Consider the following 18,126-nt stretch of genomic DNA (forward strand, 5'->3'; position numbering starts at 1 on the left):
GAAACAATGATGCTTATTCATGAGATTATATGTAGTAACATTTCTACCAGGAATGCCTATACACGCATGTAACATTCAAGAAGTATTTTTGATGAACAGCATTAATAGGCTATTTCTAAATGATGAAAGTAGATGAATGTAATAAGCTACAGTTAGTGAACTCAGCAGAGCTTGATTTGTGGATCCCTGTTTACTTGAATGGTTTAAGTTCCTTTTATGCATTGAGAATTAATTTTGAGAAGTTTGCAAACTATAATCTTGGAGAGAGTTAATAGGAATATAGTCTTGATTTAGTTTGCATAATCCTGCGTAAAGAATGTGTGATTTTAGAGTGTTTGTCTTAGTAGAATTCCATTATTTCTTGGGTTGGTTTCAATTGTCTGTTGTGCTGATGGGAATTTTCAGAAGAGGTTGAATTTGTTTTTGTGTGGTCATCACTGCCAGTGTATCAGATTCTTTTTGAGGTTGACTGTAGTATTAGATAATGGGAAAGTTATTTCAATATGTTTGGTCAAGAATGAGGTGACTGTAAGTGTAGAGAGTAATTCTTTTATAAATGCTTATATTTTTGGCTTGGATCTTGACAATGCGGAATAATATAAATCCGATTATAGCAAGCCACCAAGGGGTCTGATCTTCCTGATTTTGATTGATTGATTGAAATCAACTAACACCTAACACATGTTTATGCTATTGTGTAAAGCAAAGATCTATCCCACTGACTAATAGTAGACTAGCTTTACTGCTATGAACTGAACATTTCGGTAATGGTAGTCATTGGAGTGGCAAGCTTTGCAGTTGGTTTTTTTTTGCTTATTCCTTCTTGGTTTTTACAGCAACTTGTTTATTTGTAGAAGTCCAATGTATTTTAATAGGTATATTTTTATAATTATTCACTTTTGAAACAAATTTACTCTCATTTTATCTGTTTTTATTTTACCCTTGTCTAAATCTGTTCACCTAAATTAAGTTGGTAAGTGAATAATCTAGGCTGAAGTCCTAGCCACATGTTAACAGCCAGGTAAAACTTGTACAAAATCTTTCTCTTTACTTGACATTACCTAAAAGCATGGTTACCATTTAGAATTTGAATGGGGAATGTTACCTGACATGCAATTAGAATTTAATTATGAACATATTATTTCATGCACAAACCTGACCCTGAGCTGTCCAAGTTTCAGCAACATTATTGCATTCCTTATTGGAACTTGGGGAAAGTTTCTGATTAGAACTTGGGAATAAATGCAGTTCCTAACCATGGCATTGAGCCCTTCAGAGCTAAGAAGTTTAGTCACTCAGTCCTTTCATGTTCTTATCTTCTTTAGACATGAGCAGGTCTCAGCCAGAATGGTTTTGACAGCTTGTTTAGATGTCAGGTAAGGACTGACATTTATTGTTTATCCCTAATTCACCTTGAGAAGATAGTGGTGAGTCAAGGGCGGCACGGTCGTTCAGTGGTTAGCACTGCAGCCTGACAGCGCTAGGGACCTGGGTTCGATTCCAACCTCCGGCGACTGTCTGTGTGGAGTTTGCACATTCTCCCTGTGTCTGCGTGGGTTTCCTCTGGGTGCTCCGGTTTCCTCCCACAGTCCAAAGATGTGCAGACTAGGCGGATTGGCCATGCTAAATTGCCCGTAGTGTTCAGGGGTGTGTGGGTTATAGGGGAATGGGTTTGGGTGGGATGCTTCAAGGGCGGTGTGGACTTGTTGGGCCGAAGGGCCTGTTTCCACACTGTAGGGAATCTAATCTAATTAAATCTTCTTGTATTACTGAGTCCTTGTGTTGTCAGATTACCCACAGTTCTATAGGACGAGAGTTTCAGATTTTTTGCCCAGCAACAGTGAAGGAATGGCATTGTAGTTCCCTGTCAGGATAGTATGGGAAGGGACTTTGCAGATTGTCTGCTGTATTGTGCCTACTGAATTTGTCCTTTAGGTGGTCGACGTCACAGATTTGGCAATTACTGTTTGGCAAATTTCTGAAGTGCATTTTTGTATGTGGTATATGCTGTTGCCACTGTGCATAGGTGGTAGAGGGAATAAATGATGCAAGAGCTGAACGGGGTGGGAGTCAAACTCATTGCCTTGCTCTGGAGGGTGAATAGTTTCTTTAAGTGTGTCAGGACTGCATTCATCCACTCAGCAGTTCTGGCTGAAGATGGTTGCAAAGAACTCAACTTCTGTTTTTTTTGTGCTAGCAATCTGATTGTTTACGCAGCCTCCTTCCCCTGTTAATTGTTCAGTTGCTCACTATAATGATTGGATGTAGTAACCCTGTAAAACTTTGATTCAGTCCATTTTGACATGGGATCTCTAAAGTCCTGCCTATCCCATGCTGCTTCTGTTTGCTATCGATGTGATCCTGCATTGTTGTAGCTTCACTAGATTACCACCTTATTTTTATCTATTCCTGTCTTACATTCTTGCAATCTTCTCTGAACCATGGTTGATCCCTTAGCCAGGTGGTAATGGCAGAGTGGGGATATGCCAGAAAAGGTTACAATTGATGGCACGCAACATCTCATGGATGGTAGTTTTGAGCATCTGGTCTGGATCTATATTATTTAGCATGATCCAATAGGCACCATAAACAAATAGCGGACATCTTCACTGTGAAGGTGAGATATTTGTTTCCTGACACAGTAGTCATTTCAACAACAACACCATGGACATATTCCTCTTTAATAGGTAGATTCGTGACGATGAGGTCTAAACGCGCAACCTGTGTCACCTAGAAAGATAGGGCAGCAGATATGAGGAAACACCACCGCCAGCAAGTCTCCCTCCAAGCCTCACACTTGGAGATATATCACTTGGAAATATATCACCATTCCTTCACTTGCTGGTTCAAAATCGTGTAATTTCCTTCCTATCAGCACTGTGTGGGTGTCCTTACATTCCAAGCACTATAGGTAGTGGTTTAAGAAGGCAGATGAGCACCACCTTCTCTTTAGGTCAGTAAGGGATAGACAATGAACACTGTCTAGCCAGCAATGCCTGCACATAAGGGATGAAGTGTAAAAAAAAAGGTTCCCTCCCCATCTGCCACAGACCAGTCCAGTGAGACTCTATTTGTAGTACCACTCTTGGTAATTGACATGTTGAGAGAATGTTCAGTGTACTTCCCACCTTCCATGCTTCTTCCAACATGCAAGTATTCAGGCTCATTAACTGAGAGGGGAATAGGTGTTCTTTAGTAAAAGGTTCTGTTGCCCATCCTTGGCCTGATATAGTGACACTTATTCAGAAACAATGTTGAGGGCACCCAAGACATACTGCCTCTGACACTGTACTGCTTGTCACTGCAGGACATACCCTAGTATGTTAGTAATAAATTCCAGAATATTGCATACAGCCAATGTATCTGTGAATATGACTGTATCAGACTTCTGCTTGATAAGTCTGTGGAATGACTCTCCCAATTTTGGCACAAGATCAAAAAATGTTAGTGAGCAGGACTTTGAGCGGTCTGTTTGAGAGTGTTTTTTTTTGTTTTTGCTGCCTAAAACAATGATGAGGTCTGGCCAGAATTTATATCCTTTGACTTTGCAGCAGTTTTAAAATAACTGACTGGCGTACTAGGCTAACATAGGTTGTAGTTCAGCATCCAACCCTTTGCTGTGCGTCTGGAGTCACAAACAGGACAAACTGGGTAATCGCATCAGGTTTCAAGTTCATCATTATTGACACCAGCTTTTTCTCAAAAATCAAGGTTTATTTAATGAAAACTCTTGTTCATATCCCATACCAGGACTTTTTAGACGTGGAAGATATGTTTGCGATGAGGCCAAACAGGAATATTTATCAGAGAGGCAATTTTCCATGGAAGGGATTTTCTAACGGTGAATTATAAGCGCCCGCCCCCCCCCCAAAAATGCTCAGAAATGAAGTTTCTTGCTGATGGACTGCACAGTGTTCAGCTCCATTTGAAACTCCTCAGGTATTGAGGCAGCCCCTGTCCAAATGCAGCAAGATCAGGATAATATCCAGGTGTGCCAGGCAATGACTGCCTCCAAGAAGAGAGAAGCTAACCATCATCCCTTGACACTGAATCCCTCACTGTGAACATCCTGGAGGCACCATTGACCAGAAATTGGAATAGCCAAATACTGTGGTGACAAGAGCAGAGGCTAGGAATCCTACAGCAAGTAATTCACCTCCTGACTCTCCAGAACCTGTCCACCATCTACAGGACCCAAATCAGGATTATGATTGAATATTCCTCACTTTCCTAAATGAATGCAGCTCCAACAACACTTAAGCTTCAGGCCATCTGACAGCCAGCTTGATTGCCAACACATACATAACCATTCATCCTTTTCACGACTCATGCTCAGTAGCAGCAACATGTACCATCTGAAAAGATGCACTGCTGAAAATCACCAAGACTCCTTAGCACCTTCTAAACCCACAACCATTTCCATCTGGAGGGACAAAGACAGCAGATACATGGGAATACTGCCAACTACAAGCTCCCCTCCAAGCCACTCGCCATCCTGGCTAGGAAAACTGTTGCCCTTCCTCCAGTGCTGCTAGGACAAAATCCTGGAATTCCATCCTTAATGGCATTGTGGATCTACCTATGCCAAATAGATTGCAGGGGGATGTGCACCACCACCTCTTGAGGGCAAGTAGGGATGAGCATTAAATTTTGGTCTATTCAGTGACATCCATATCCCCTGAATGAATAAAAAGCAGTTTCTTGGGTGATTTTGGTAATGGCAAACCACTACAATATTTTGCCCATAAGCACAGACGAGTCCATGGTCTAATCCTGGGAAACAAGAATGGAAGAAAATACTGACAACATAAAAGAAAAACCAGAATAAAAAAATCTCAAATTAGTTGTTGTTTAAGGTCCTGAATTATTTATGTTTGCACCTTACTTTGTGCTTGAAGATGGTGAATTGTTAATTTGAGATAAATACCCCCTGCTGTGTGAGGAAAACTGCATCTGATCAACCTGAGAGGTAGAAAGGATGCATTTCAGACAAAATATGCTGGACCAGTTCCCAGCTATCTTAGACAAGAAAAAGGGGAAGTTTTGGAATTAGCAATGTATATTTCAAACCTGCTTGTAGTTTTTGTGGAGTTAATTAATTTAGTGTTCGCGGTGTTGACTTCAGGCTGAAATTTTCATTTTAATTCCTCGGAAACTGCCTTTTTATTAATTTTGAAAGGGAAATGCTGCCTGCTAATTATGAAAGCCAGTTTGCGAATAATGAAATGTTGAGAGACTGAAATTGTGTCAACCAGATCTCCTCTTACTTGAAATCACCATTGACCTGTATCTGTATTAGGTATAGGATTTGGAGAAGATCTTTTAATCTCTCAACACTGTAATGTCCACCTTCCACTAAGATGAGGGTGATCTACAACCAAACTCTTTGGGCTGAATCTTACACTTTTTTGGCTAATTGAGTTTTTTGGAGGGATTCTTGCCAAGGGGCCTGAAGTGTTTTCTCACTGTATCTTACCAAACTAGCCTCATCAACTACCTGCTCTCTCCTACGGCATCTCTCATGTCTGATTCCAGCTCCATTTTAACATTTTTGCTGGAAGAACTCGCTGTTTAGCAGATATCTGCTGAAAGGCTGCACCGACTTTAAAAAGCTGCTGTGTGCCCAAATGGGGACTGGCGTTCCGAAGCTGCCCCGCTCTGTCAAGGACAGTGACTGAGTGTGATGGAGAAGGGGAAGTTGGTGCCATGATTCTGCAATGGGTGATGCAAAGGAGAGGAGCCCTGTTCTCAGATGACTAGCACAACAGGCCCGGTCTGAGGTTATCACCAGGACCAGTATGGAGCAATGTCAGAATAAGAATGACTTACTCCGCACTGCCAGGGTAAGTGCCAACATCTACTCTTATCTCTGCTACTGCATACCGCTGCTATCAAGGCTCGTGCTGTACTGCTCTATGTTGTCTGTAACACCTTGCCTCATTTTGCTTTCATTCCTATCCCTACTCCCCACACCACTGACCGTGCATGAGTTCTGTACTGCCTACTTGGTGCCCCCAGGACACATTACCACCTTTACACTGCCATCACTAACACTATGCCAGCTGCTTTCACCTCACTCAATCCCTCCGTTTCTCACTACAGGTGGAGAAAGGGGTCCAGATTGATGGAGGAGTGCCCGGAATTGGACTCCTTAGCCCCGCCAAGACGAGAATCGTGGCCCTCCTTGGAGATGTTGCGACATCCGTTTCTCACCAATCGAGTAAGTCCCATTCTTCTTTTCATTGCAATTCTCATGTTAACCCCACTATCACTGTCATTTGTTTCATCCTCTTTTCTAACCACTGGCCACACCACCATCTCTTTTTTTTTTGTCTTGCAGATGTTGCCGTCTTCTCCTCCACTTCCAGGTGTAATGCCTGGCTCCCCTGACACCACTTTCTCGAGCTCTGATGACAGGAGTTTTGAGGCCTCGGCAAGGTTGCCTTCTGCACTGGCCACCAACTCCCACCAGGCCTCAGTGGGAACATTAGGTTTGAGAATATAGGATCTGTGAGCACCTCACTGTGACAGTTCCAGAGCAGCCTGAATAAGAAATGCCCCAGGCTGCTGGCACCTTGGAGGACTGACAGATACCAGGCAGGAGAGGACCCCCACAGTGTTGGCAGTTTGGGAGTTCACCCACATGTAGCAGACAGGAATGTGGAAGGCAGTGGCCTTCATCGCCCTGAAGTTACAGTGAGTCATGTGGTCTGCTGAAGAGGGACACACACCCGCCATTGGATGCACAGTGACAGGGGACACGGAACGTGGCATGCACTCCAGATGCCCCTTCCTCACATGGAGATAGGGCATTGCCAAGAGGCTAAAGAAATCAAAAACTGTTGGGAGAAAGCAGGAACAGGGTACTGAGTTGAATGATCAGCCATGATCATATTGAATGGCTTCCTCCTATTTTCTATATTTCAAAGTGTGAAATTGACACAGTACATTGTCTTACAGCAAAGTATGTGCCTCCTTGATTGAAGATTGCTGAACAGGAAGGCAAGCTGCCTGGTTGTGTCACTGCACTAATTGTGACAGCAAGGCAAGGTGTGGGTGGCACTGAGGGAGGAACTGAGCTGCTCTGAGAAACCGCTGCAGCCTTTCACTGCAGGTCACTGCTTCCTAAGAGTCCTGAAAGTGGATTAGAGGTGTGCCATGGTAGTTGTGAAAACAAATATTGGATGCCAGTGTCCATGGACAAGGGCCACGCCTGTCTGATGCTTGTGGGTCATGCCCTGAGATGCTGCTTGTTGCTGAGCAGTGTGGAGGCTTGTTACAGTCAGCGGTGAGCTGAAGTTACTAGGCAATTGCTCTGACTTCCATGTTGCGATTTCTCAATACCAAACCTGTTTGGTAAGATAGGAAGCTGAATATTAATGATGAGTTGTGGCATTAATAAAGCATTTAACAAGCAGTAATCACACTTAATTGATAACTCTGCTGTGCCTTGTGAGGAACTCGCCATGTCACTCATGAGAAACATGAAAGACATGGAGCAAAGTGCTCATGACATAGAAAGAGACCTTGCTGAATTTCTCATCCAGTTTTACCACAAATCTTTTGTACTCCACATCGCTCAGACCTCTATAACATTGGCCCCTTTTACCTGTCTTAATATATAAGCCATTTGCAAGTGTGCATTGTGTGGTTTAATTCATTCTCAGCTCTTCTGATCCAGTCCCAGGAAACTTTGGTCAAAAGATATCATGGTAATAGAAAAATAAATCTTTTTCAAAAGGTGACAAAGTTGTAAATGTTGATATTCCTGGAGATTTAAGTGTGATTGTATGAAGAAGAACAAGTTAACATGTAAGTGCAGCAAGCAAACAAGAAGGCAGACAGCATATTAGCCAGTACAGGGCTTTGGTGAGCTCACACCTGAAGTACTGTTTGCAGTTTTCGTCTTCTTATTTTAAGGAAGGATATATTTACATTGGAAGCTGTACAAAGGTTCACCAGATTGGTCTCAGGGATGAGGGAGTTGCCCTGTGGTGAGGAGCTGAGTATTTTGGACTTATGTTCTCTGATATTTTGAAGAATGAAAGGTGATCACGTTGAAAAATCTGTAGGGGCTTTGCAGGGTAGACAGAGGTTGTTTCTGCTAGAAGGGTGATCCCGAGCACGGGCACCGTTTCAGGATAGGGGCTGTTCTATCTTTGAGGACTGAGTTGAGGAAAATATTTCACTGTTATGAAAAGTTGGAGCTCTGTACCACAGAGGGTTGTGGATGAGTCAACAAATAAACAGATTTATGCATGAGATAGACATATTTTGATCTGGCAAGTAATCAAGGAATATTGGGAATGGGTGGGAAAGCAAAGTTGAAGATACAGATCAGCCAAGTTTGTATTGTATGGTGGAGCAGGCTCAATGGGTTATACAGTCTACTCGTGCTCCTGTCTCTCGTGTTCTTGTGTAATGACCTTGATCATAAACAGAACACAATGTATTGACTGTTACTTAGTAGTTAATTGAAGTGTTACTGAATATGCCATTTATGTTCTGGTTAAGTCGCCTGTTGTAAAAGCAGATTTTCATCTGTCGTTATTAAATTGAAGGAGGAACTGTTGCTTAGCTATTTGCTGAAATTTATCTATAAACAATATTTTGAATTATTTTTGAATTTCAGTTACTGCTGCCCTACTAGAGTCCCAAACATGTAGTCTGACATGCTAAATAGGATTATTTTGTAGTAAAGATCAGGAAATAGTTTTGAATTATTTCCATGTTTCCTACGTATAGTTTCTTTTTATGAAAAATGTTTGTAACAAGTGATTTTGTAAGAAATAATAGTCTAGTTTATGCACGTTCCAATAACAGGAATAAGTATTCTCTGATAAATCTTCAATATCATTATACCTTTCACATCAAGTTTATTTGCGGGTCAAAGTCAGTGACAGGAAAGTTGTTTCTTGTCTCTGATGTATTGGGGCAATACCAGATGAAGAGTTGTGGGGTACAGTCATCGACAAGTGATTCTTCTTCGAATGTTCCCCCCCCCCCGCCCCACACTTCTAACAGAAGATCCTTACAGCGGTATTATTCCATATTATGTGCACTTATCAATTACTCCATTGTTTGTGCTGCTTTCATTATTTTACTATTTGCATGTCTATATCATTAACGTAACTTTTCAATCACTAATGCTATGGTTTATTGCTGACTGTGCATTGATTAAGGAAAATTGTCAAATGTGATCTTTTGCGCAGCTCCACATGTTTTTGTCTTGAGTACATTCAAGCTATTTTATAATGTGTGTGCAGCTTCCAGCAGTTACCAGTTAGTTTTGTACTAAATAAAGGGTAGTATCAAAGTTTGTCTACTGTTTAAGATAAGCAGTACCATAATAATGGTCAAAGATGAATAATTTAGAAACCTGTAAATATGGGTGAAAAAGTGTTGGTTCAGATGGCCATCTCAGAGTTGAACACTCTAGCCATTGTATCCCTGATTTTTTTTTGTCTTGTGTGAAATATCAATTCTGCGTTTGCTTTAAAATTACTGTGGTTTGCAATTTCTGTTGTCTCACTGGGAAGTCCATTGTAAACGTCACCATTCAGTGGGAAATAGTTACATTTGATGTTTACGTTCACCACCTCATCTGGGCTTCAGTCATTTTAAAACCAGGGAAAAGATACTTCAGAGTTCAACTCAATAAAAACCAGAAGGGATTGATTTTGAATACGTCATTCCCTCTTGGTGTGTGTGCATAATTAACTTCTTGTAGTTGAAGTTACAGATAAATAGCTCTGTTATGATTTCCTTCCTATCATAAGGCAACTAGAACAGCACGTAATACTTTGGATCAAGATAAATCATTGTTATATTAGTCATTGTCATTTCCTATGCTTTTTGTTCCATTTTATGTCTTATATGACACACATCCTATTTATCACAGCACACTAAGTGTCCACTGGTATTCCCAAATCTTGTTCTGTATCCAGTGAAGTATTAATTTGTAGTCTAACATTGAATTTTCTGTGGTGGTCTCATTACTACATCAGTTGACATTAAATTTCATTTATTATTTCTCAGCCTATTTCAGTCAGTTACCTTTCGTGCCTGATCAGCTTGCTGTTGATATATTCGCAGCCTTCTTGCAATTTTACTTCCATTGAGATAACTTTGTCCCTATCCCCATTTTCAAATCATTGATAAGCTCTACAACATGAATAAGATTCCCATGTTGACCTTTGGGTACCTCACTGGTCACTTTTTATACAACTCCAGCATAACACGGTGTTGATTATTCTGTCTCCTTTGCTACATCATGTTTTGCCAATTTACAGGTTAAACTCTAATGTGATATGGTGAAGAATTTGTGGAGTTTCATAAGCTTCAGTACCACACCTCAAATTCAAACAGCTCTGACAAGCATGCCATTTACCCCAGTAAAGCCACATCGACTTGTTCTAAAGAGCTTGTATTCCTGTTGTTCTTCAAAATATCTTTCTTAAGGAGTATCTCTCATAATTTACTCATGACTGATTGATCTGCATCTCACTAGCCTGTAGTTACCAGGACATTCCTTTTGTTCTTCTTTGTAAACTACAAGTTTAATGTCCTTTTCACTCCAACTCGAAATGCTAATGAATCTTTTAAAATCCCTTGCATTGTTATTGATCATTTGTGTGGAGGGCTAAGCACCCTAATTTTCATTTATTTATGTTCTCATCATGCCATCACTGGTACTGATTATTATTCCTATTGTTTCCTTCCTGTTCTTAAAAGAAAACCCTCACTTTCAAGGGAATGTCAGCAGCTTCAATTTTTGAATACTGAAGCAGAGAAAATGTTTTGGATATCTACTGTTTTTCTATTGCATGACATAATACAAACATTCCTCCCATTTAAAAAAAAGGGCAAGTTATAAAATTAAAGTCAAGTAATATACTATTCATTCCAATTCTGACTTTATTTTTCCTGTCCATAGTTATCCCGAAGATGTTCCTTATTGTCGTGATTGAAGCCTCTTCAGAAGAGTTCCAAAACCTCTTCTAGTTTAGTGAAAGCACTTTGAGATCAGGCTTAAAATTCAGACTGAATTTCATATTCAGACTGTCATTTAATCTGAAGCATAAAGGGTAAATCACGCAGGCTTTTTCAGCACCCATCTATGACATGAACATATTTAAAGAGGAATTAGCCATTTTGCCATCAAATCTGCCATTCAATTAAATTGTGGCTAATCTGCATTGTGGTGCTCTCCCAACAAAATGGTATGTACACGAAGGAAGCCAGAAAATTCAGGATCATGGTTTTTATTTGTTTTGCTTTATAAGTAACAATGACCATCTTAAACTTCAACTCTTTGCTGTCCACTAAGATGTTAATGGATTTTATACTCCATATTAAGAACCTTGTCACTAGTCAGGGTTCTCCAGATGGATAATGCAGCTTTACATCTACTCATTTTGTAATTGGGCAGCTCAGCAGAAGTGGTTACATAGCAAAACTTATACCATCACAGAATGCAGGCCTTTGCTTTTAAGTGGTGCAGCATACTAATGAGGAACTGAAGTTGCTGGGAAGTGTGTCGTAGTAGTTGAACTTCACTTAATGAAAGAGACCAATGCTTTGAATTTCTACTGTCAGATTGAACCGTCAAACAATATTTCACATCAAAGTTTGGGATAATGAGAGTAGAGAAATTATGGTTTGTTCTCCAAAGAATTGGGTTAAATGTTGAAAAATTTTGCATTGCATTTCATAATCACTTTGAAAATGCTGTGCCTGGCAAATATAATACGGAAGCTCAGTGCATGGAATTGTATGTAAAGTTAAATTTCCAACTCTACAGGCTATTTTAATTGGTCTAAGTAATAACTTTGGGGAGGGTATATTTCGAGGCAGTTTATTTGACTCCATTCTGCCATGAATTTTGGTTTGGGTGTGTAACATACAATTTTTCTCTCAAATGCCTGTGCTTTGTGAATGTTTTTCTTTGAAACGCATATATAATTTGCTATAATCCATGTTACTTATTTGCACTTGTAATTAAATGCAGCAGATTATTAAAATGGTTTGTTTCTTAATCATTGCTCATTGTACTGTATTGGAATGCAACAAATTAGTTTATTTGAGGTATGATTTCTAATTGTATGTTTTATTTTTTTTCCCCCCTTTTTTAATTGCAGTGCAAGCTTCACATAAGCAACTCTGGCAAGTCACGGATGTCACCCTATCCATCTGCTTAGCTGTAACGTGTCTGGCATCAGAATGCCCATCCATTTTTTTTTAAATTGAGAGAACGTTAACAAACAACTTTTCATATAGGAAAATCCTTTCAAAAGCATTCCATGAAATGGAGAAGGGGCACAACTTAAAACTGAAAAAAAACTGGTATTTGAAGGGGGCAGTCAGAAGCAATGGATGTCTCTTTGAAAATGAAAACTGTAGCTAGAATAATAGGACTATTATTACAAAGAGGAAAGTGATCAGCCATGTAGGATTAGAAAGGATTATATATCAGGATATCATAACAACTTTTCTAATGCCTTTTCCATTTAGAAGTCTTGCAGAAATCAAATCTGAAAGAGATAATTTTGCAATTTCATGGGTTATGGATAATGCTATTTTTATACTTTGTGTAATGCTACCATCATAGTTCCATAATGTGTTTCTGTTGTTATTAACAATGTGGAATTAATATCTGTCCTTGCTCTTAAAATATCCTAAATCCACAGGTCAAACCCGATCCTTTTAACCCTTTATTTTGTGCTGTTCACCCTGAGAGAGATTTCTTTTTGATGCCTTTCCAAAAAGAAATTAGTTATTGTTCCTTGTCTGCTGTGGATTTGTCTCTGCTCTCTTCTGGCTTGGTAGTATCTCCTCTTGTTTACAACATACCCATCTATTTTAAAACCAGGACCAATGTCACTAGCAGAGATACACAGCTTCAAACCTTTTGATGGCAGGTTTCAATTTTGATTGCTAACCAGACTTGGCTCAGGAAAGAGGTGGTCATATCCATCTTGACATGTGCACGAGAAGCCTTAACATCAACTTACATTGAAACAGAAATGCTGAAGGTTTAATCGGAACTGTAGTTTACAGCATATCTATTATTTTAAAACTTTGCACATTAACACTCGTAAAATTTATCAGTTGCTCCCAAGTGAATAAAATTTGTTATTTATTTAATTATGGAGCAATTTTAAATCATAAAACTATTTTTACTGGGAGTTGGCAGTGAAACTGATATTTGTTATAACTAAAATTCATATTTCCTTGAAGTTGAATGCTCATCTGAGCATTAAGTGTTAACATCTCACCTTTCCTTGAATCTCAACTTCAATAGTGACAATAGCTGTATGATGTTAACATATTACTGAATGTCAACAGTACTGTGTTTAACTTAGTAGCTGTCCAATTCACGTTCGTTAACAACTTGTCTATCAGTTTGTCTCTGTTGGGTAGGATTGCCCAATGCCAGTTCCTAGCTGGACTTTGCATGTGCTAATGGGGGTAGCTTATGCAAACCAGGAGGGAGAATATCTGAAGCAGTTGTCCCTCACCAGTGACAGTTAAGAATTCATTCTCAAATTTGCTTAAAATTATGTTATTCTAATCTTACCCTAACTAACTACAGCAGTGACTCCTGTTTTAGTTGATAGGAAGGATTTGGTGATGGGGATCAAAGGACCAATCGATTCAATAAATGTAATTTTATAAATTGAAGCCTTGATGGTCATCAAAGTTTTGATAACAGCCCTTAACCTGTAATCTTGAGGACATGCTTTTAACTGCACATCTTTCCTGGGCCATGTTGAGCTGATTACCCTAGCAGCAGTTTTATTTTGTTTTGTATGTCTTTTACCTTGTTTTCACAGTAATCCTTGGCTCTGCACGGAATAACTAATATCCCACAAAATCTAGTTGGATTGCACTTTCACCTATGCACGTAAGTATGGCAGTTGGAACTTTTGTATTCTTGGCAATAAATATATAGCCAAAAGATTGGTTGCTCTGGCTCCTGATCTGACCCATTTTAATGGCAGAATACTTCTCGCCAGTTTACTGTCTGATTTCACCACTGAAGTGTTCCAGCAGCTGTCTCTTACACACTTGTATCCTACTTTGCTTTTTACTTTGCCAAATAGTTGCTCACCAAGGTGCCACATTTATTTTAACATTTATTGTGCTCCACCACTATTAATGCAGCAAATGTGATTTTTTTTAAGAACATTGTGATTTCTATGTATTTTTGTATGAATTGCAGCCCTTTAATCACCTTGTCGCTAAACATGGTTGTTGCCATTTCTCCAAGACGCACCATTACATACATATGTGTATGATGGACAGCCTTTTTTATATTATATGAAATCTTACTTAAAAAAATGTGAACATGTATAACACAACAATGTATTTCTATGCCTTTTTATATTATATGCTTCTACTTTGTACTTGTAAATTTATATTGGAGGGTGGGAATAGAATTAGTAAATCCTTGAATGTTTCAAAACAATTTGTAACTCTAACTCAAAAAGTATGCTTGCATTTACGTGCACTTAACTACTGCTTATTGCTGTTAGCTGGTTATGAAGTAATGGTTAATTTTCTGATGATACCATAAAATACTACACAGTTGGTTTATCCACACTCCCTTGAATACAACACATATAAATATAATGGTGCCAGCACTGATGCATGTTATTCAAATGGCTGTTTTGTATGACCTGTGTGGTGTCTGGTTAGATGTTTTTCTGTTCCATTAAAATATCACAGTTGTAAGATGACCACAAGTTCATGTAACACGATTGTAATTAGCTCCCAATAGTAGGGAGCCAGAATCTAAGTACCCCACGTCTTGAGTACATTCATAGTGTTCACATGTATTTTTCAAATGGAATTTTTTTGTTGTGTGGTCTAATATTTCAGTGCAAACTCATCCTTTCCTCTTGTTCAGTCAGTGCATTGTTTGTTGTATGTGGTCACATGGGCGTGCTTGCAAAAAGTGTATTGCTTTGTCAATTTACTGTTTTTGTAAACCAGCACATGCGCTTAATGCTTTTGACTGTGAAACTAGGAATTGAATATTTATTATAATCATCATTTTCACTGCATATAGTATCCTGTATGGTTAAGAGGGGATGTTTTCTTCAAACAGACGGAACTGTTGAAGAGTCCAATTTGTGGTAAGAATGTATTAGGGAAAAATCCAAATCTGTGGGTTTTTCTATTTCAAAAACAATTAGCTTCAAATGGCTCAGTGGATAACTGAATTTCCTGCTTCATAATTATGCCATTGGGATTGTAGTAGAGACTATGCATTTATTGTTAGGAAGGGGAAATATCAGCCAGATATTTCAATGTACAGATTTCTGCTGGAAAGTGCAAATGCTGGCAGGTGGAGATGAGGGTTGGGTCCTACTGTGATGTCTGCTGCAGATGATATTCTGCTGATGCACACTCTATAAATTTACAGTCGAAGTTGGCCATGTAATCAGGTGATAGCTAGCACTAGTGCAATTGCACTTTGAAGAGTCTTCATTGTAAGAAAAATTAATTGGTACATGTGATTTCCCTTACTTACCTTTTTTTCCTCTCTCCCCCCCCCCCCCCCCCCCCCCGCCCCCAAGATATTTCACTCGTGTGATTTTCCCAGTTTCATCCCAGTTTTGGCACGTACATGACCATGTATTAGGCTCTTTTCCACTTATTTTCTCCCTCCATCTGCAATTTGTTTAACCAATATTCTTTCTTTAATTTCCTTCTGTAGCTTCTTTATCTAATTATCCTGCTGCCTGTCCCCTTCTGGATGAGATTCCTAGGCTTTAGAAGAGCTACAGTGTATGCACACACCACGCAGAAGAATTCTTTCTTGGGTCATCATTATTTCTGTTCCTTCCTGGTCACATTTCTTGTTCTGTGGCTTGTTGAACCTCAGTATTTTATAGTTCTGACACAGAAAAATCCTAATAAAATAATCTACTTGTGACAGGAACAAGATGAGTATAATACTTTAGAAACAGTTGACCTTTTGAATTTGATATTATCTAATGTTATTTGTATAATCATTCTTTACAGCATCAGAAACCATGCACTCAATGTTCTGTCACTGATGATTCTTCATGTTGTTGCATTGTTTCAAACTTTCAAATAGTTTATCACTATTTCTCTTCTTTCTCCAATGCACATTTGCAAGTAAACCTAAACTTGCAAATTTCTTTAAACAACTAAAGAAAAGCATGTGTTTTTAGTCAATTATACCTGACTGTACTGTACAAATTTGATTGACTCTTGAATCATCACAATGCAGACACTTAATATTTTTATTGCAGTTTTCAGAACGGGGGTAGTTAAATATGGCCAAGGCTTTTTATAAAAGGCCAAGTTACAAGTTTATTATCTTTGTTTATAAGTTTTAATATTATCACACAATGACAACTTTAATAATAAATGCCCTAATAAACAGCTTGTTTTTAGGATTTTGCAAAAGGTAATATGTACAGTCTCTAGATTTTACCTTGGCCTACTTATTGCACCATTTGTAAACTTGGCTTCAATGGAGAAATTACATTCTTTTATTGATTTAACACAGATAATTGATAGTGATTCTGCATTAATATTTTGCAAGTTTAAAGTGAAATAATTACCAACAGTTTATAATTAATATAACTAGCATTTATTCTGATGTTAAGGTCAATGTAAAAGTACAAAAGCTGCAATGCTGAGGTGGCCATGGATGGAAAGTGTCCTATTATAATTATACTGGTTGTTCAGATGTGCAATGTTGTTGATCTAGTACAGTATGCTTTTCTGTAACCAGCCATATATTTGAACCATTGATTTGGAGACTGTGAAATGTTCTGTAAGAAAATAAACTGATTTTAAACCACAATTTCAATCATTATCAGTGTGATTAATGGATTTATGTTTTCCTTTCCCTCCCTTAATCTGCATTGACGGTTTGAAGAAATAGTACTATTTCTGATTTACTTCATCCAGCTTGTTATCTTATTTGGTGATTAATATCAGAATGGTTAATTACATCTTTGGACCTCTTCAATTGTCTCCACATATACCAAATTTAAACCATCAAGTTTTTGGGTGGAGGGAGAGAGGGGATTTCTCCTTACTGCAACAATGGATGAAGGAATTGGCAGGAAAATGCAACATTGATTTTGCCTATTTATGATATAGTGCTGGTCCTCTTGACTCATTTAGATCCTGAAAATTCTGATCAACTACTTTATGTCCCTCTTCTAGAAGTTAAACAGTTCAATAATAATGTAAACTGTACAAAGTGCTGGTAGACAACTATTTTGTCTAAATCACTTGCTTTGTGACCACATGCAGTTTTGTGCAAATTGTCCTACACCATATGTAACGCTTACTCAATTTCATTTTAAGAGTATTAAATTGTGATTGTCATGAATGCTTCCAGATGATTGGCTTTATGATAATAATAAAGCACCTAAATGATTGAAAACAACAAATGATACCTGATGACCCATAATTTACATTCAAAATAAATTACACAGTCAGCTATTCATTGGATTTTCAGTCAATTTCCAAAGATTTTGTGCACTCTCTTTCGCTTATTCTGTCTAGCACACATGGATCACAATTTTTCCCAGCTAACAGTAGATCATTCTATTTCTTTCCAGCATGGATTTTAACATTTATAAATTTGTTTTCCAATTTCCATGGTCTTGTCTGACTGTATGTCTAAACCTTTTCCAACCCTGCACATCTTAGAGAAAGCTTTACTCTTAATTCTCACCACTTGCACATTCCTGGATTTTATTTGCTGCATGACCACTGTGGCTTCAATTAACCAAGGCCTAAGTTCTGGAATTCTCTGCATAAATCTGTATTTTTCTACAGGCCTTTTTCTTTTTTAGCCTTAGATCTTTGATTAAGCTTTTGGGTGTCAGTATCGGTATCTTGCTTAGTAATGCTCCCATGCTATTTCTAAATGTAAAGAGTTATAAATATTGCATCGGTTGTCTTGACAGCAGACTGCAGTTTAACAAGGAGAAATTTACTGAATGACATCTATGATGTAAAACATTTTGATCACTTATCAGGTTAGCCAGTGAACAGAATGTAGCTTTTTGCCACCAATCCTGCAATTTCTCTCCCTACATGCGGAAAGCAAAGCAAATAAACACTCCT

At 38.6% G+C, this 18,126-nt stretch overlaps 1 protein-coding gene across 6 annotated transcripts in view; it reads left to right on the plus strand.

Moving 5' to 3' along the window:
- The window catches only part of LOC125453416 (septin-11), an 80,800-nt gene extending 63,948 nt beyond the window's left edge, over positions 1–16,852 (plus strand). The window contains exons 12-14 of one of the 6 annotated variants that reach the window (XR_009445816.1): positions 12,141–12,165; positions 13,836–13,906; positions 15,725–16,852. Coding sequence is in view for 4 of the 6 variants with exons in the window: in XM_059646443.1 (XP_059502426.1) it covers positions 13,836–13,860 (25 nt within the window). In the remaining 2 variants the exon portion in view is untranslated. Of the gene's footprint in view, positions 1–12,140; positions 15,561–15,724 lie in introns of those variants that run through there. The other 5 variants (XR_007247762.2, XM_059646443.1, XM_048533035.2 and 2 more) reach the window with 5 other exon arrangements.
- The last annotated feature ends 1,274 nt before the right edge of the window (positions 16,853–18,126 follow it).

Source organism: Stegostoma tigrinum, chromosome 1, assembly GCF_030684315.1.
Source record: "Stegostoma tigrinum isolate sSteTig4 chromosome 1, sSteTig4.hap1, whole genome shotgun sequence".
NCBI classification, from domain to species: Eukaryota; Metazoa; Chordata; class Chondrichthyes; order Orectolobiformes; family Stegostomatidae; genus Stegostoma; species Stegostoma tigrinum.